The sequence below is a fragment of the Melozone crissalis genome, unplaced genomic scaffold, assembly GCF_028551555.1.
Source record: "Melozone crissalis strain CALT ecotype California unplaced genomic scaffold, PUWL_Pcris_2 ptg000006l_1, whole genome shotgun sequence".
NCBI lineage: Eukaryota > Metazoa > Chordata > Aves > Passeriformes > Passerellidae > Melozone > Melozone crissalis.
Window position 1 is genome coordinate 20,730,230 of NW_026535784.1, and position 20,552 is coordinate 20,750,781.

Sequence of the window (20,552 nt, forward strand, 5' to 3'; positions counted from 1 at the left end):
TCTATATATATTCTTCATAATTTGTTTGCAGCCAAGTCATTCCACAAAATCAAATCACACTAAAATAATAAAGAGCTTTCCACTCTTCCATTAAAGCCTTTTGTCCAATCACAATCAGTGCTTTTCTGGTGCTCTTCCAGCCTTTTTATCTTTCTTTTCAAATTTCATACACTAGAACTGAATGTTCAGTACTTACAAAAATTCTACATACAGGAATAAAGCTGCTTCAATACCTCAGTATTTCCTTTCAGTTGGACACTTAAGAATTCCCTCCTACCTCTTTATGTTATCCAGGCTCAGGCTGTTTCACTTCCACAGCCTTTGGCACCTCTCTTAATTTGCTTGTTTTCTAAACAGTCCTTCTCACCCATCAATATAAAATAAGGAAAGCTGGCTATACATGTAAATTACATTTGTTTCCATTAAAATTCATTTTGTTTAAAGGAATTCAGCTTAGCAAATGAACCCAGACAAAACTGTTTAAAACCTTTATAGATGAGCACTTAAGTAATATTTGTAATTTCTTACTTTATTCTAAAGAATTTTATACACACTTGTATACACACAAAATACTGACTGCAGGTTCTTATCGGTAAAAAAATCTTGACAAGGTAGACTTCATGCAATCACCATAAAACCTCACCAGGCAACAAAGCTGGGAATCACTCTTCTGTGAAAGGTGAATTATTTAATTAGTTTCATGGGGTTTCTAATTTTTAATCTGGTGAGATGTTTCAATTTTGTATGATTAAGAGATTTAAAAACATTTGTTTAATTAACAGTCAACAGCATGGCAAGGAGACACAACCTGGGATTGATGACAGAGGATTTATTTTATCTGGTCTAGGGACAATTTTGCAGCAAAAGTGAACTCCAGGGCTATTATATTTGCCTTGCTCCCATTATTCTGGTTATATTTGACTCCAAACTAGCTGTGTCTGCAGGAAAAGCCCTCTTCAGCTCATCTCAGCTCCAGGCAGTCTGTCCCTCTGGCCAAGCACTACCCTCCCTGTCTGTTCAGCTGATGGATGGAAATGGGGCTGGAGGAGCAGCACTTGGCACATGGATGGACAGTGGAGCTACCAGGCTTTCCTCCCACAGCACTACTGCCACTACAGCTCTCCTCTCATTTTCAGCCAGGTGGAGGCTTGTGTGCCCATTTTGCTATGAAGTTTTTGTGCTCTCTTTTAAACCCCTCCTGAACACATTACTTTTTTGGATGTAAAAACCAAATAAGCAAGTTATATTTAAGTTGTAAACCTGCTTGGTGCACACTGACATATATATAAAGAACAGGTATAAAGAAAAGTTTCATTTTCCTCAGCCTTTTATACACTAATGGTAGTAGCTGAAGATGATTCCATAATCCAAACAAAACAGTTTCAGCCCTGCTTCTGTGCTCTTTTGGACTGCTTCCTAAGAAAACTTTTTCCTGAAGTTTCAAAACTGGGGCTCAAATGCTCACATAGGCACTTTCTGCACATGAGCACTTTGGCAAGCAGCAGCTGCCAACAGAAGCCTTCTGTGAGCTGGCCTTCTGCTAGCCACAGCATCTCACCTGCCCAGTGAATTTCCAGGCTTAAAAAAATAAAAGTTGGTTTTGTTTGTTGTTGTTTTGGGGTTTTTTTTTTGTTTTTTTCCCAGAAATTTCCAAATTAAAAGAAAACCATTTATTTCAAGACCATGAAGTCTAGATCAACAACGGAATTTTACCTTTTAGCTCAATCTGCAATATATGCAGACTACTATATTATTCCAGGTGTTATTATCATTACTTCAAAAAACAAGCCAAATATATCTTTTCTTGAAAGTATATTGCCTAAGTATTATTTAAAAGAAACACTGACAGGAAACACACTTCACAGTATTAATGAAAGAACATTTTTTGTTGTTCCTATTTACTTTTGTAACTTCACAGACCTTAGGGATACACTAAAGAGGTCTTGTTTCCAGTAACTACTAGGTAACAGTTTTGACACAAGTCAATAAAACAAATCAGGGAGCAACCCTGTTTGCAGAAGCTTATTTATTCCTGAAGTAATCTCTCTGAAAAGTCAACACTATCTGGGAGTGCTTTTTTCACTAACCACACATATGATAAATCAGCCTATTCCAGAAAAAAACAAGACCATTTTGAGAGATACTATGAAAAAAAAAGGACTCACCAAAGGTTCAGCCATTACAAGTTCAATTTTCTTTTCAGCTTGAACAGCAAATTCAGCAAAGAGGCTTTTGATGACATACTCGCCCGGTTTCACATCTGGGTCAATAGTAATGTTAGACATGATGATGCCTCTCTTTTCCCAGGTGGAAACAACACTTGGAGAAACTCTACGTTTATTTACTCTGCTGGGTGGTGCGGAGGCTAAAGGTAAAAAACAAGAAAAACACAGAGCTATAAAGCAGAGCTTCTAAACATCGTCCCACAACATTTTCCCATTCATCACACACATATTTTCAACAGTAAATTCTCTAAAACAGAAGGAAACAATTGTAACGTAGAATAAGAATTTGTTTCAGTGAGGTCGGAGTTTCTATGCTTAAGTTGCACAAGGGTTTACAATGCAGGTCACTTGTGTTGCCAATAAAATGCTCTACATGATTAACCTATAGTAGCTTCAGTTCAAGTATGACTAAAAATCAGAAGGTTGAATGGAAAGGGTTATCCCCCATATTATGAGAAGCATTGCTTGATTCCATTTTATGGATCACTCATTAAGTACATGTTTCTATTTGGTGTCCAAATACCTTCAAGAGAAATTCTTCTTTGGCACTTTTTGTCAATAAGTTGATTTTCCTAACAGGAAAGCAAACCCTTTTTAGACATGTCATGCTAACTGATCTTCTAGTCCCATGTTAAAAACTGTTCCTTGTAAGAAAAACCTATTAATCAATAAAAAAAACATTGTATGTATCAGTCTCATTTTCTAAGAATTATTTTGCTTTTATACTGACATTGTCATATACAAACTTTATATATAGTTATCCACCTTTAATTTTATTTTTCTCCTCAGGCATTCCAAAACATCCACTTATTGTAAAAGCTGCTAGCAATGTGAACTGCAGGACTGAAAATCATGTTTCAGAGTTCACACACAGAGTTTAATACACAAAACAATCAGGGTAGATAATTACAATTCTTGTCTTGCACACTATATATCAAAATAACTGCTGACACCTCTTAATGATGAACCAGACATACATAGGAAGGTCTGATATTTCCCTAGTGTATTCCATGACTGCAGATGTTATTTTTCAATTGCTATTAGGAATTGATATTAACAATTCCTATCTATTTATATTAAGATTTTATTTTCCTAAGACAGTCATGCAGGGAGCCTAGTTCCCATCTGTTTCATTCTGCCACATTTCGTGATGTGTTTAGGTAAGCGTTTTTAAGGCTTTTTGCACATAAAGTGTGAGGTGACACATTTGGTTTATTTTGCTGAACCTGAAATTTTTTTTACATGATCTCAGTTTTTACATGTACAAACCCTGTAAGCTAAATATTATCCACAACTTTTTCTCAAATGTTTTTTTCAAGTCATTTATGAAAAAACATGAGACCAAATATGGAGACCAAACATTGGTACATCACATCTTCTCAAGAGAAGTCTTGGCCATTTATTATATCTTCTATCAATTCAGAGAGTTACATTTTACATAATATAAAACAGACTCCTGCAACTTCCATTGAAATTTATCATTTATCAAATGCATTGGTGAGAAGTGAGAAATTCTGCAGGAGTGAAAACTGAATGCCCCCAACTACCTCAGCTTCTGATCCAGAAGGAAGGGTACCTTGCATAAGATTGTGAGTACTACACATTACTTGTTTTTAATCCTTATGCTATTGTACAAACTTGCTGCTTGGCTGGAGTATGCATCTTTTTTCCTGTTGCATAAAACAGGAAATAAACATAAATTGCAGAATCCTTTCTTTGAGGCTGGAAAGACTTGCACAAGGTCACAAAACTGAGTGCCTGGGAACCAGGGGCAACACCAGAACAGCAGGCACACACTGCATATGTCATAAAAAATTTCCAAAACTCCTCTAACACTTCAATCCAGCACTTTGATCTCAGTAACAGAGGCCCTAAAAGACAGAGAAGAGCATGTCCCACACAGCCAGGGACAATGGGACATCACAGACACTGCCGTGATCTAGATCCCTGTGGTAGAAGCTCACTACATATAAGTACATAAAAACATTAAGAAACAAAGCAAAGTGCAGGCTGCAAAAGGAAGATTACAACCCAAAACTCTTTCTCATCCCACATCTGACGATTGGCTCATCCTTCAGTACAGAAACATAAACATTACAGGAACTTAAAAAAAGAAATCATGTCTTTACAATGCCTATGTTCTCCAGCATCCACACTCTTGCCATCCTGAAGCGTCAATGCTTCCAAAGGCAGCCCAGAAAATGAGAGAGATGAAAATGTGTCAAGAACAAGAGTACAGAGGTTTGAGAAGAGGTGAAAGAAGGAATAAAGACATCCTTCATGGCCGTAGCAGGTAACAAACAGAAATACCAAGCATGGGATAGGCAAAACAGAAGAATGCTGTAACATACCATTTCGAACAACCTTCCTTTCATTTTCATCAGATAAACAAAATAGAAATTTGAGTAGCTAAGGACCCACAACAGATACCACATATTTCTAATATATGCAGTAGCTTTCATCCTAAATATGAGAGTTTCTAAGAAAGATAAAGCTCTGTTCTAATTACAGACAACTTGGACTGTCTTATTTTAAAAGACATATTAACACTAACAGGCTGGAAAGAAATGAGAGTGTTTAAATGTCCTTTTGAATATCATTACTTGTGTCTTGTCAGAAGAAATTTAGCAAAGCAGCAGCTTCAGCTCATTCCAGACTTACCTACTGGATATGCCACAGCTGTTGCATGATCTGGACTGAAGTGAACATGCCAGAGCTCTGGTCCAGTTCCCACTCCTGAAGAGTGAGGAGCTGGTACTGAACCAGCTCTTTTTGTTCTCTGGGGAAACTAAGACCACTGTGCTCCTTAACCCCACACTATATTTAGATGTAGACAATTAGGTAGACAACTCTTAATAGTGTGATTACATAATACACTTCTGTCTTCAGATTTTAAAGGACCACATTCAAAAAGCCCCTGTCACTCAAGAATCAGGAAACATTGGGAGCTGATCATCTTTTAAGTGCTATCTTTACTTTGTGTTAGCAATTCAATCCTCAGTAAAAGGGATCACCTTAGTGTGTTAACTTTCAAAGCTATAAGACAGCTTCCCTCACTAAGGATGAAACTCCAAGGCTCTCTACACTGATCTAAACATAGGTAAATTCCCTCCTCAGGCTCAAACAAAAGCACAGGAAATGGATAAACTGGGCAAAAATCTTATGGTGGCAAGAAAAAAAAGAACTGGACTATAATCAAACTGGGTCTTGTGAGTGCTGCAGACATTTCAGTACAAGGCAGAGGTCATGGCCAGGCAGCCAAGGAAATGTGGTGCCAGGGTAGCCTTACACCCCCCAGAATGAGCAAGGACCCCACTCCCTGGCTATAGTTCACAGAGCCCCCCTTGGACAGCACACAGAGAGTGCACACACAGTGCTGCTGTGGCTGCAGCACTGCCAGGGATGCAATCAATCCCTTCCAGCCAGCACAGAGTCAGTGCAGGAACAGGGCTTGCCTTGCTTTCTTTCTCATTCAGCAGCAAAGCAGGGTCACAGCTATCCCTACAGCCATTCATGTTACTCATCTCTCCGTTCACATGCACAAACTCTCCAGGTGGCAATGAACTTACCCCCCTGATTTGTTTTCCACAAAAAACAGGGAAAATTGTCATACTGAAGCAGTTATAAACCCTGCCATGAGAGTATTACAAATACCTTAGTTTTGCTAAAATGTAAGAGTATGTAAAAAGAAGAAAAAATTATTAGGATTTATTTTAATCCATGAACTTGCTGAGGACTCTAATTCACAACACCACTAGTGGTTGACATTAGCATCAAGACTCTTGTCTTGCATATGACAATGTTCATGGTTTCATCTGCTTTGTAAAACCAGTAATTCAGTTAAATACACACAGAAAAACATGGACGAGGGAAAATGGAGAAGGAGCTCGACTATTTAATAAGTAATTATACAAGAGTGTCTTAAAGAAAAGTCAAAATCTAATCTTAGATTTCTTAGCTAGGTCAAACAACATTATTAAATGGTATAATTACATTCAGTGGGATGCATTTACTCATGAACTTTCAATCAATAAAATTGTAAGAAGGATCTATATGAATTTAAGTATGCTTAATGGAAAAAAAAAGTCATTGCAGGACAGAATTAAATTTTTTTTTTCTGCTATTCTTTGCCATCAAAGCAAAGCCATTCTTTACTCTTAGGTGCCAGAGAAAATGTAAGTTTCAAACATCGTCTGGAAGCTTCAAAACATGAAGCATTCTACAGAACTTCAGATGAGATCTGGAACCAGAAACCATAGAGCTTGCAACAGCTCAAAACTAAAAAACTACTTTCACAAACCACTTGAAAACAGTGAACATTATTCACTTGAAACAATATCCTGTTTGTTTGCTCTGATGTGAGCTACTGCTACGTGGGAAATCTGGGAGCAATGCAGTAAGGAAATCTTTGTTAAACAGTATTGTTTGGTTGCTAGGGCCACACCGAATTGTTTGGATAGTTGCAAGGAACAGTAAAACAATACAAAGGGTAATTAGACAGACAACACACTCCTAGGTCAAAAGGCAACACGCCCTGATGTATGCTAAGTGAAAAACAAAGTTGTTTCATGTTAAACACAAGTGTCTAGAACTAGGAAAGGTTATTTAATACCCAATCTGACAGTAAAGAATGCTACTATTTTATCATCCTGTTTCTCTCTGCATAGCCCAAATGCATCAAGTATTTGAGGATATAAAGTAGCATCCTATTTACCAATGAGACTATTCAGGGTTCAAACATACAAAGCAGGTACTGAAAGGTAATAAATGCTAGCAAGTGACAGCTGATGAGTCCATTTTACTTCATGGCTAATAAAAAATGATGATTTTTAGCTTTCAGACTTTTTTTGGGTACTACTTTACACTTAGCCAAGTATTGGCACTTTATATGTGCTTTTTCCCCAAGTTTTTCACGGTTATTGCTTTAACTGAAATTTGGGTTCAGTTGCTGCTGTGTCTCAGGAAGTTGGAAATGGCTGGACTGAAGCAAAACTTCCATCAGGTATCTTCCCTTTTTCCACATACCTGAAAACACATCTGGAATTACTTTTATAGCATTTTAAAATAAGGTACTCAACTATAAAATAAACATGCTCAGCACAATCTTGAGGAGCCTCTGCAGTTTTCATCAAGCAGATTATATTCTTGGTTGCTATTTTTATAATGAATTGCAAAAGTAGTACATAATTTTACATAGCTCACATTTAGCAATTAAGCTTTTTACTGTTATTTTTGAAGCACATGTACTTTCAGAAGTACTTTATATTTCCTGTGACACTTGTTGCAGAATAGAGTTTGCATGTCCAACTGACAATACAAAAATCTCCAAAGACTAAAAATATTACGTGTGGTTACTTAAAGGAATTTTAATTAAACTCCTTGCCTTCTACTCTGATAACATCTAGAACATTTTATCCTGCCTCCAGAAATGATATTAATATACATGGAAACTTGTCTGTAGTGATTGTTAGAATGTTTCATAACAAACAATCTTTAGTTATTTTACCAAAAGAATATTTTTTTCCTTAAAAGGATGTCAATGCTCAAAAGAGATGGCAATCTACCCAGAATCATGCCAACAAATTATGAATAGAGCCCAAATGTTAAACCTAGGTTTCCCATGTCCCTGATAAGAACCCTGTTTTTCAGAGCAACTTCCTCACTAAATTTATCGTTACTTTACAATTCTGAAAGCCATGCTGATCATCAGGTTTTTACTGTTTCCAAAGTCTGCTTGCTCCTACCAGTGGAAAACAAAGTCTTACGACTTGAATGAAAGGAACAGTGAACAGCTTTATGAATACAATGGAACTCAACAAACACTGCTCTAGTAACAGGTGCACATTCCAGATCTCAGCCTCCAACCTATAAGCAAATACAAAGAAAGAGCCATTCTTCACTGAAATCTCTTGGATTTGCTTTCCCAGCAGCAAAGGGAGGATGTGGTTTACCTGGGTTGCTGAAGCACGTGGTGGCACAGCAGACAATGAGGTCTACTTCACTGGTTTTTGTTCCAACTATGCAGCACTACTGATAGTGCATGAAGCCTGTCTGACAGCTGGATTTATCCCTGCCTCACCTGCTCCAGCTGTACTGAATCCCTGCTGATGCCATGCACACCCAGTACTGTGCACACGTGGCTGGCTCCTTGGCTCAGCAGCGTCACACAGGTGCTGGATTCAGCAGTCCTGCAGAATTAGTGGACGCTTCTGCATTATACTGCATTTATCCAGATTTTCTCATTTATTTCACTAACAATTATTTACCAGCAAGATGGTACTAATCTTAAACTGTGCTACTAGACACAATAAAAGAGAAAAAAAAAAATGCAAACTCATAAAACACATACTCATTTTGAGCACATCTGTTTTTATACAAATGCTATTCTAATTTTCTTGGTTATGTAAATTATTCTCAATAATATGTTTGGACTGATCAAGAAATTGAGTTTCTGTCAGATGCCCTTTTTTGAGACATTCCTACAAGGCCCTTAAAAAACCCCATACCTAATATGAATATTAATCTTGATATTGGTATGGAACACTCAATGCCAAAGGAGAGGCAAAGCAGCCTCCAGACACCAGAGCAATGTCACTTTACAGGACAACCTAAATAATGTGAACAAAATTCACAGTCCTTGACAGTGAAATTAAGCATCTATTATGGGCAACTGACCACATGTTTTCATAGAGTCTGGTACCTAGACATTCCTTTGCTGTATATAATACATATGAACTGATTGGTAACACCACAAATACAAACACAGCAGTAGAAACTGAAATCAATTTGAATACATTAGAATATACATGATCAAGAAAAAAAACCAGCACTTTTTCCCCTATTTCTCATACCTTAGTCTGGATACATAGTTCTTGAAGCACAAACTTCCTATTATTTTCAATACAGACTACACAACTAATTCATCCAGCAACACCAGCTATGGAATTCTCTCTTCCCTTTCTGTGTTGGCAGTATACAGTGGATTTTCTTTGGAAGATGTTTAACAAAAATTTTGGCTTCATACAGGTGTTCAACTGCACAACAGGCAAAGAACTATTCTCTCATTAACAGGTCACATAGACTAAGCCCAGAGTGCAAATTCTTACCTCACCTCTCTCAATTCTTTACTGGTTTTAAATGACTTATGGAAACAATCAAGTAACCAGCAATTGTAGCTGATATTTGTGTCATGCATTTATGATATGTCACACGATGACAAGATGAATGGATTACCTACCTGTGAAATAGAAACAGGCTTACAAGTGGCTTTGTTCAGTGCTACGGTTCATGTAAAGTTTGTAAAGCTAAGTCCAACCTTTCAGTAAGAGGAAGTTTTATGTGTATTGATAACTTCCCCTCCACATCTAAATTGGAACTCACATTTTACTTCTGCAGCAGAAACACTTCCCTATTAAAAACTTCTCTAAGGAGTCTCAGGCACGTTTAATTTCAGCCGAACTCTGGGACAAAGAACATAAAGGAATGCTGCATCAATAAACAGAACATAAATTAATTTCAACAAGTAGTTGATTAACCATACGGCTGTAACATGAAGGATAGCCTGAGAGAGAATACACAAGGTATTTCTGAGTTTATTGTGGGAACTGGTGCCATGACAGCTGAGCTTTCATTTGGACTAAAAACATCCCAACAGAACAAAATCTTCACAGAAATCTTTGAAGTTTTATTCTAAAGATTATTTTTTTTATCTCCAGCAAATATGAACATTCTTTCTTTAGGGAAAGTTGACTCAACTGGGAGAGCAGCTGTAAATTTGTCTAGTTACAGGTACTCACATGAAACTTGTTTTCTGCTCTCAAAGACTCTGCAAACACAGGCAAGAATGGTAATAGAAACATTACTTCTTGCCAACACAAAGACACAGCAGAAATTCTAAGGCATAGAACCTTGTCTGGCAATATCTGGTTTTCTAGGTATCTGGGCCAGATTGCAAACCCTTAGAAGTCTTGCTGCTACAGATGATCCTTAGATTTCAAGCTCTGCCTTACAACTAAGTAATTGATTCCTTCCAGAGATTCAGTAGCCTTCTTCTCCACTGCTGTTAATACCTCTGTCACTTTCATTCTTAAAATGTGATTTTTAGATTTTCATTTGGCATAAATTTCTAGAAATGCAACCAAACAGTCTCCCACAAGAGAAGAAGCAAAAGGGAAGTAATATTCCATCAAACTTGAAAGTGACATTTTGAATTAATAGAAAAAACACAACTGTAACAAACCACAAATATTTCAGTTTAGAAGAAAATTTCTCCAGCATCTTTTCCACACATATAACCATTGTCTGGGATATATGAAGTAAATTCCCCATGTGTCAAACATAAAGTAAGTCCTTGAAAGGTCTTTTTCCTTTCTAAACTCCCTATCACCATAATCCTCTGGAGACTTTTTGCTATATTCTCTGCCACGTTATTCTTTTACCCCTTTTTTGTACTAATATTCAGATGTTCTTTGAGGAAGCACTATGAAGAGAACAAGACATTCTTCTTGTCCAGCTGCTTTAACAAGCAAACTCTAACCAGCAAATACTCCAATTTATGTATGGGACTTCATCTTATAGTCCCTTCCCTACTTTGAAAAGTCAAAAATAAAATAGGTATATGATTTCTTTCCTGAAACTCTAGAACAGATAAAAAGACAAAATGGATTTGAGATAAAATCAGGGAAATTATTTTTAAATACATATTTTTCGTAAACTGAGAAACATGAGAAGAGAGAAACAGAGCTTTGAATTTCTCCAAGTAAATCCTACTGGCTTTGCAATTATGGAATGTGGCAGTCATCCACACCTTTATACATAGGTGAGAAGTGGCAGCTCCACTGAACATTCTTTCTAACGCTCCATCCTCATAGTGTGCAAGGAGCACCTGCTTCTCACAGAACTGTGGCTGAACAGGACAAACAACAGCCACATACACAATGCACAATCACCCAAATCAGATGGATGAGTATTTTTCATTTACTGGAGTAGAACACACAAAAACTTTCATTAAGAAATTTAACGGTTGAAGAAGAGATCAGATCTGCCATTCAGGATAGTGTGAGGATACCCAGGGCAGTAGTCAGAAATAGACTGTTAGTTGTCACTGGGCTCCCTCTGTCCACTGAGAATGTTGGATTTGACAGCATCAAAGGCTGCTAGAAGCTCCAAAGATAATGCTGAGGATCATCTGATCTCTAGTGCTGTGTAATTCAGAATATAGTGTCAGACAGCAGGACAGACTGTGCCATCTATGGCAGAAGCAACGACCATGGCAAGCAAGAAATTTAAAATTAAAAACTATTTTTTCAAATAACTAAGATGAATATAAGATTAATTTACATACATTTAAAAAAATCCTCAACAACACAACAGCTAGGAATAGATGGGAAATACTGGCTGAAATTTCTAGACATATGCAAGAAGTACAACTCATTTTGTGACTCATTTTACAGAGCCTTGTATGGTAGACCATGCATGTAGATTATTATCAGACAGGAAAAAAAGAAAAATTAAAAAATAATTTTGATAGCACAAGATGCCAAAAGAGCAAACCATACACAGTGGAAAACAATGTGATAGAACACAAAAACTAGAGGGGGAAGAGGAAATCAGTTTGAACTCAATTGTCTCAAGTCCTGCCCAGTCACTCTTGATTACGGCATGCCATCAGGATATCCTGGCCATTAAAGTGTCAGATCATTAAAAATATAGTTTATGTAATTCCTTTTCTAGAATAACAGCCAGAATAGAAAACCTCTTCAAATAAAGTACTTTAATTAAAAATAATATTTTTGAATTTCACAGCAATCTTTATTTAGAAAGAAGTGAAACCCTAATTAATGGCATACTTCCAAACTACTAATTTATTTAACATACTTTGTTTCACTGTTAGAAAGCTGCTCTCGTGCAAGATCAGCTTCAAAGAATGTAAAGGATAAGTCTCATCTGTCCATAATCTAAACATAATCCATCACATTTGGAAGCAGAATAATGGCAGGAATGCAAAGATTCAGGGCTGTAAGTTAAATTCCCAACAGTAGTTTTCAGAAATACTCTTAGTGTCCTGACATTTAATACAACTGCCTTCAATGCAATTTTAAGCTGCACATATTATAAAGCAAACTAGACTTTAATACAGTAATTTCTGCTCGAAAACAGTTCTGTAATCAAGTTGCAAACTTCTCAGAGAAACAACACCACCCCAGGCACACATCTGGTACCTTCAGTCTCCTTTCCCAGTAGACCTTGTGAAGACCAAACATGCCCTGAACTGTCAGACTACTTTGCCCAGCGCAAGCGAACAATGCATGTATCCACCCTGCTATCTCAGCTTCCTTCAAAACACTGAACTTTAACAAATGAACATATAGAACTATCAACACTCACTCATTTACAAATTCTGTGTTCCCTCAAAAGAATAACCACATAAGTATAAAAAAATCCCTAAACTTGTTTCTTTACTTCCTATCCTCATTAGCATTAGGCTTCTACAGCATTGCAAGTCATACTTTCATTAACGATGCAAACACAGAAGCAATTTATTCCAGAATGATTAACTTGCCAAAAAAAAAGCTTACAGTATTCATTTTAAAGGGCAGTATCTGATGCTTATTTTTTATTTAACTTTATTTCTGCAACCGGGACAAAGACATCAACTTCCCACTGAATATGGAGAGCAAAGACAGAATTGCTTAATATTGGCTTGTTCTGTTAGTTCTTCTGATCCATCTGGAAAATGTAAACCGAGTCCCCACTAAGTCTGAGCCAGTACTATTCCCTGCTTTTCATGGGGGCTTATAAGTTCAGGGTCACCAGCATAACAGTCAGTTACCATGCCTTTAGATGGTTTGTGCATTCATGCAATGGCTGAGAGGCCATAACTCATCAGTATTATTTTTCCTTCAGTTGAGTCTCCTGGAGTTTTTTATTATTTAGAAGAAGTTTCCAAGGGGGATGCAGATTCCTACAGAGCAAATTTAAGCTTGCTGAGGGCAGTTTGGTTTCTCATTATTCCCCCTCCCTCCCATTTGAGAGCCAGATACTGATGGTCAACTTTTCAAGCAACGGGCATGGGCACACTGATAAAGCTGCAAGCACTCATAACCTTTCTGACTGGCACAGAAATTGTGCCCTGCACAGCCCGTGGGGTGAGGGAAGTGGGGCAGGGAACAGTACTTACTGCTCTCTCTTACTGCTAGGAGAGAAACCCATTTTTGCCATCAAATTGAAGGCTGCACCAGGCTGGAAACACACTAATGCTCTGAATCCTGTGTTAAGCTGAGCTAGCAAAGGCAATAAAATTAAATCAATGCTTGGCTAAATTATGTTAAACCAAAAAGCAGAAGAGAAGCAAAGGCAGCAGTGAAAGATAGACTAGTCAGGCCTGTGGAGTGAAAGAGTAGGAAGAGAAGGAAAGAGAATTTTATTCACAAGTGTTTATTCCGGATTTCCTTACACACTGATCTGTAAGTTAAGAAAACACACATTTCCACAGCAATGATGAGAGTGAACCTGCTCTGAATAAAGAGTAAAAGCATACCACTTCCATGGTATGCTAACTATATGAAGACAAAGAAAAACATGTACTAAATCTAAAGTTTTAAGAAGTAGCATTTAAAATCTAGAACTAAGGCAAGGATATAGCAGCAAAGGAACACACATAAATACAGGCTGCACAGACACTGACAGCTGTCACTGCACCATGATGATGTTTTATTTCCTTTCAATGTATTAAAAGATCGGTATACACCATATACAAAAAGTGCATTCTGTAACAAAGTGACCACAGGTATGCCTTTGTTAACTAGCAAACAGAAACTTAAATACTTTATCTCATCTTTCCTAATCCACAGCTCTCTGGAAAAACAAAACTTCACATCCTCAGTTTGCAGATTTAGGGATATAAAAAACTCTATTGGTCCACTGTATTTGAAGAAAAAACAATGTCAAAATACTCAACAAAGTTGTGCTTAATCTTATTTCCAAATAAGATTGTGTCAGAAGCCAGCAGCTTTTGCAAAGAGGTCTCTTGCAGAGCACAGCCAAGGTAGTTTGTTTAACCTTCTCTCACTTCGCTGCCTGCTTATTCTTTCCTTGTGAGAAGAGGGCAATTCCAGCTCCCAGTTCAAAGAGGAAAAAACTTTTCCTCATTATCCTCATTATGCTCATTATCCTCAATTATCCTCATTAGTGTCAAATTGATACCTTTCCTGAGTAAATGCAAGAAAGTAATGAATGCTGGCAGTTTTGCTCTAAAAGATTATTTCAGAAAAGGACTGTGGAATGTCAGTTATAAGGTAACCAAGAACTTCAAATAATGTATCATTAAAAACAAACAAACAAACAAACAAAAAACCCCAAAACCAATACATTAGCCCAGCCTGGGTCCTCTTAGAGAGCACCTTCACTTCTTTGTAAATAACAGTCTAGTGATGTACTCAGAAATACTGTAATGGTATTTCTGATACCAAGGTATGTTTTGAAAATGGAAGAGTTAGGTACATATAGACAAGGATTAAAAAAGCAAAGTAGAGAATAAATAAACAAATACAATCCAGCATTGGAATATGCTCAAGCATACACAAATCAGGGACAAAAAGTGTCTCATGCATTAAATATCAATTTCAGAAAAGAACAACTGTTCCACGCTCTGATTCTGTCAGTTTTGCCTGGTAATCCTCCATATGAACATATGAACTGAAAAGGAAAATATACTAGACTAACTCAATCTGCCACATTTAACACAAACATGTCATAGGAAGAAAAACAGAAAAAGTGAAACCAACATTTTCAAAAGCATATTCTTAGTAATTTTGCTGAGGAATAAAAAAACAAACCCCTTTTTCTTTTCACATCCAGGTAACTACCTAAATTTAACTGTAAAAAAAAACCTGATAATTTCCCTGAATGAAATTTTCTGCCCTGCACTCATGGGATCAGCTCTTCTGAAAATTCAACTCCAATGTGTTTCAGCTCCCAGTAGATATTACCAAAGAGTTATCAGCACATAGGAGAGACTGAGTATTTTTCAACTACAACAAAAATTTCCTTGTGAAGGCATAAACACATCTTATAATGCTGTTGTAAGTTCTGTTTTTAAATAGGTGTAGTTAATTTTCAATGTTTTTCCTGTTTATCAAATGTGCTCCTCTGAGTCAAGTCCATTCCTCAAACACTACAGAAAAACAGCAGTGTCAGCTGCTTTATTTATTGATAGTCTGGGACAACTATTTTCTTGGGGAAAAAGTTTTATGAATATGAAAATTAACAAATATATAGAAAACTTAGGATTGTTCACTAGGACACTTATTATTTGCTTTGCATGTGTGTGCTAGTGTGGGTATTGTTTTTTTGGGGTTTCTCAGTGCTTTTTAAGTCTTTAACAGCAAAAGGTAGTGCTGAGTTCACATGAGACCCTAGTTAGCTTTTTTTTTAAGAAAAAGCATGAGACACTTGTAATTCTAATCAGTCTTTCTGACTAAATTTAACTATGCTTACTGCAAATAAAAGTAAACTAAATTAGGAAGAATCCCAAGTTGTGCAATTCCTTAGGGAAGCAGATGACTGCCTTCAGGGCTTTAAGTCTTCAGACGAAGCATAAGGGCATAGTGCAAACCTGGCAAAAAACCCCACCCAGCAAGCACACAGCCAGCACTCACACTGGACTTCTACATGGAGACAATGCTCAGTGCCATGCTATTCTTAGCCACCATAAACACACCAAGGTTTCAGAGTTACCAGCTTCTTTGTCAGTTTCATTGGAGGAGACTAGTCACATCTGAAGTAAAAATAGGTTGTCATATGCTTGTCCATGGAACTCCAAAATACATGGCTAAATTGGTCATCTAAAAGATTTGAGCTGTGTGTACTGGTATCACAAGGAAAAAAAAAACCCTTTTTTCTCCTAACTCCCTCAACTTTCTTTTTATGTTTTTATCTGATTCTAATTTACTTCAAAAAGGAGTTTGCTCTCACTGCAATAGGAACTTTATCTAGTTTCAATGCACTCGTTTAAGCTCTAAAAAGCATTGCAGAGAACTGTACCTGAGAGGCTGAGGCTGATATGAATGGGAGGTTTTGGCTATGGAAGCACCAGGGAGCTGGTGCTTTCAGCATGGCCTGGATCAACAACACCTGGCTGAGTGGGTACAGAGATCCCCCTGCCCCCACCTCACCCACCTGCAGTTTCACAACACACCCAGAGCTGGAGACAAAGAATCGTGCAATGACTCACAGAGTGTGACAGGATGGGCACACTAAACAGTGACAACTTCAAAAACACTGCTCCAAAATCTGGTGCCAACTGAAAAGGAGCCCAGGACACATGGGGAATGACACACCTGACATTCCTGGCTCCCACACCATGGCCATAGATTACAGATGTAATAGCTTGACACGAGCATTGTGGTGCCTTTTTGCTGGACGTTGAGCACCCCCCTTGTCCTAGTGGCTGGCTGCTTGGTGGTCCTCTTGGACTCATTCACTTTGCTCCTCTCAGTTCATTTTAAATAATATCTGCTTTCCCTCTTACAAGATATCACACTTTCATCTGCTACACAGTTTATACAATGTTGCAACAGCATTTCCTACACTGTGTTGTGGTAAAAATTAAATAGTGGGTTTTGTACTTGTGTAGGAAGACACAGAAAATATCCCCAGTCTATCAGAAAAGAAACAGATACACTGGCCTACAAGCTGATGGACAGGGATAAAAACATGTTTATACATCAATCCATATTTCAAAGAGAGCAGCCTGTTAAGGAGATGAGACAACTGTGTCATAGCTACATTCAGATCTGCAAGTCATTCAAATACTACCATGTTTTGGGGCTTGAAAGGGAACTAAGTATCTAACTGCATGTGCTGACACCAACTATGGCTGGCCAATAATGACAGCAGTACTTGCATGATATTTAGATGACTACACAGTTCATGACAAATATAAAAATGAGGAATATGCAGGAAAAATTATATGAAACTATTACGTTTCTGCTTTAAAAATTCTTCAATGTTCATCCCTCTTTAAGAAGAGAGGGTAAAATTTCCTAGTAGAGGATATCACAAAACAAATAATGGTCTGATAATCTGTAGGGCTGCTTACTACTGCTACATAATAGAGAAAAAAAAAATTATAGGTCACTTAAATTTCCAACCAGAATTACTACAGAGAGGTAGTCAATGCTGCCATCTTCTAAGCTGCAATATATAAATATATTGGCAGCAGTATTTTTAAAATGGAGCAATTCTTTCTTCATTCTTGCTCAGGTATACTATTAACAGAACTGATATTATACATTGCCCAGTTATTCCCACTTAACCCTGGAAATCTTGGACTCTCTGATCAAGGTTTTGGAACTCAAGCTTCTTCACTATATTGAGGTTACACAGGCAAATTCTGTATCTATTCTAATAAAACATGACCTCAATAATCACTCTCCAGTAATAAAACACAGATGAGATGTACAACTGACCAGCTTCTGGAGGGAACAGAAGCAGAGGTGCAGTTTGGGCATGCTGGGGGCTTAGGGCCTCAAAGCAGGGAGTGCTCCAGCCCTGCCACCTGGAAGGAGACCAAAGGCAAACCATGAAATGATAACAAGCTCTGGCCTCTGCCCAGCCACACTCTTGGCCAGTGACCTGGAAACGCCAGTTTCACATCCAGAGCTCATCGCTCATCCTTTTCTTTCAGGATGTGGGATTTAAGTCTGCGTGCTCACATATTAACACCACCATAAACCACTGAGATGTTTTAATCATGTCAGGATGGCACAGCTGCACCTCATAGGTCTCTGTCACCTCTCTCAGTCCCAAATAGCTAAAACTGTCTGATACTCACAATTGCCTTCTGGCAGTCAGTCCTGGTAACCTCAGTCTTAAAACTGCAAACATTCTCAAGGACTTAACATCGTTTTTCTCAGCACATTAGGTAGATGGTCTCAGTAGAAGTAAGCACGCAAGAAAGACATACAAAAGCTTGAGGAAAAACTGTGCAAGAACATATGTTAAAAAACCCGTATCTAAATTAAAGTTAACAGAGGACACAGTACTGCCTCACTTCAGGTTTTCGAGTGAGAAGTGCAGTGCATACTATTTTTTTTTTAAGACTTGAATCTACAGCAAGACACCATTTTGGCACACCAAGACTGACTTTTAGTGATGCTGAACTTCAGCTTCAATATGCTTCAAAATGTTTTTGTGCAGCATAAGTGGCAGCATAAATTCACATCCTTTACTACATTTTAGATAATGAAATCTTACAGGATTGCTTCAAATAATATAGAACCAATGCTGAGGACCTCCCAGGCTCTGTCCTGCCATCCTCTCCCCTGTCTGATTAAACACATTATGTTCTTGTTTTTCCTTGTCTTCTCCAAAATGAGCACTCCAGTTTTCCAGTTACAGCAATGTCCTTAGGAATAATGTGGGCATAAAAGATAGGCATGAACTATAAATTAATATAAATACATAAGTAAAAATTATTCAAATTAACCTTTGAACCACTGATAGACACTAGGAAAACTTTTAACAGTAAAATCACTTTCCTTTTGGTCACCTTTTGCCATATTTGGGAAACCTGGGGTTTGCCCATAGTTTTCTTAAAATAGTTCTTTCAGAATTAGTGATACACTTTTAATTTTTCCCACAGAAGAAAAATTCTAACTTGAAGTACTCTTTCAGGTTTTTTTAAATCAGTATTTAAGAAGAAAAAAAGTAAGACAAAAAGACTGCAAAATTTTTGCAATCCATGCACTTCTGGTAGGTTATTTCTAGGTTTTGGGTACTCTCTTTCCTTTTTTCCTACCCAGTTACTTTCTGAAGAGAGATTAAAAGATGAAAATACCCCTACATGCTGAACAATGTAGGATTCCACCTTAATATCCCCAGCTTAGTCTATCATGGCATTCTGGACACAGAGTTCAAACAGCTACCAAAAAAACCTTTGAACTTCTCAGTCAAACCTCAGTACACCTGGCTCTGCTTCCCTCTTTCTTCACTTTGCTGTCATAAAAATGAAGTGCCAGTTGCCAGCCTCTCTTTTCAGGACAAGACCTCATTTGTAGCTGAAAGAACAGTAAAAATCTGGTGATATTTGGCCCACCTGCTACGTCCTGCTGACAGCCAGCACAAAGCAAGATGTTGGAGAGAAAAAGGAGGCAGGTTTCCACGGGGATGTCAGACACATGATTCTCTAAGCCAAACATGGGCTTCACTAAGAGCTGCTGAACTGTTACTGACCACTGACCCTGGCACCCTCACAGACATCACTTTCCTAACCTGAGGATCTTCAGTTCTAGTTCAGCAGCATGAATAAAGGCAGCAAACAGGGATGATGAATAAAAAAAGCAAAAGGAAGAAAATGAACAACCCCCAGAGCTACTTACACTGCTTTGATAGCACTCACTGTGAATGTAACAGTTCTTTCAAATATCCAATACTTAGCTAGCATTGATTTGCAAGGGCTTAAGGCATTCATACATCTTTCTAGACCACTATTCTTGTCTGTACCAGTTGTCTGCAAAGAAAACTTCAAAAAATATAGTTGAAAATATCCCAAATCACATGCCAGCTATGCCTGATAGGCAGAAGCACAGGAGTTATTTATACCTCCCATGCTTTCCTAAGATCGCTTTATAAAATTAATTGCTTCTAGAACTTAAATGAATTCTTGAGCAAGAAACCTATAAATATTAATGTTCTAAATTAAAAATGTTATTTTTGAAGACTGAAATGGTTGTTTTTTAAACTCTTGGCAGTCTGTTTCTGAGTCTACATATATCTGATAAAAAGTACTCCTTCCTTTGGATTTTCAAATTCTTGATTCTTAGAAGAATGAGAAAAGGCAAAGAATGAAGAAAATGTTTCATATGCCTGTTGTGTTCTATTACTACTTTGAAAGCATTATATAATATATATATACTTATTCATTAGAAGAATTTGTTCTGATCGGAGTAAAATATGTCCTACACATCATTCTTTTCTTGTTTTAATAACTATACCTACTTAGGGCATCAAGTTTAAATTCTGATGAAAATTAATTAAAGACTCATAAACCATGTAATTCTGTAACTGCATTGAAACACTTTCACATCTAGCTTTTTGACCATCACTGTATTTTAAGTACTTCTATATCAGTCTATAAGAGACTGCTGGATTTGTCTAATCAGAGTTACTAAAGCAAACTCAATGATAAAAAGTTTATTTCTTTCTGTAACCTAATTTTCCAATAATTAGTATTCTAATATTAAAAGCAGTTCAAGCAATTCTATGCCTCAATATTTTATTTTCTTGTATTATTGCAGCTTGGTAGCCTATTACACACATCAAGTT

At 37.3% G+C, this 20,552-nt stretch overlaps 1 protein-coding gene across 8 annotated transcripts in view; it reads right to left on the reverse strand.

Moving 5' to 3' along the window:
• The window catches only part of FRYL (FRY like transcription coactivator), a 160,995-nt gene that overhangs the window by 91,504 nt on the left and 48,939 nt on the right, over positions 1 to 20,552 (reverse strand). For all 8 annotated transcript variants that reach the window (XM_054290556.1, XM_054290529.1, XM_054290521.1 and 5 more), the window contains one exon: positions 2,166 to 2,365. In XM_054290556.1, the coding sequence (XP_054146531.1) occupies positions 2,166 to 2,285 (120 nt within the window). In that variant the 5' untranslated portion in view covers positions 2,286 to 2,365. The remainder of the gene's footprint in view (positions 1 to 2,165; positions 2,366 to 20,552) is intronic.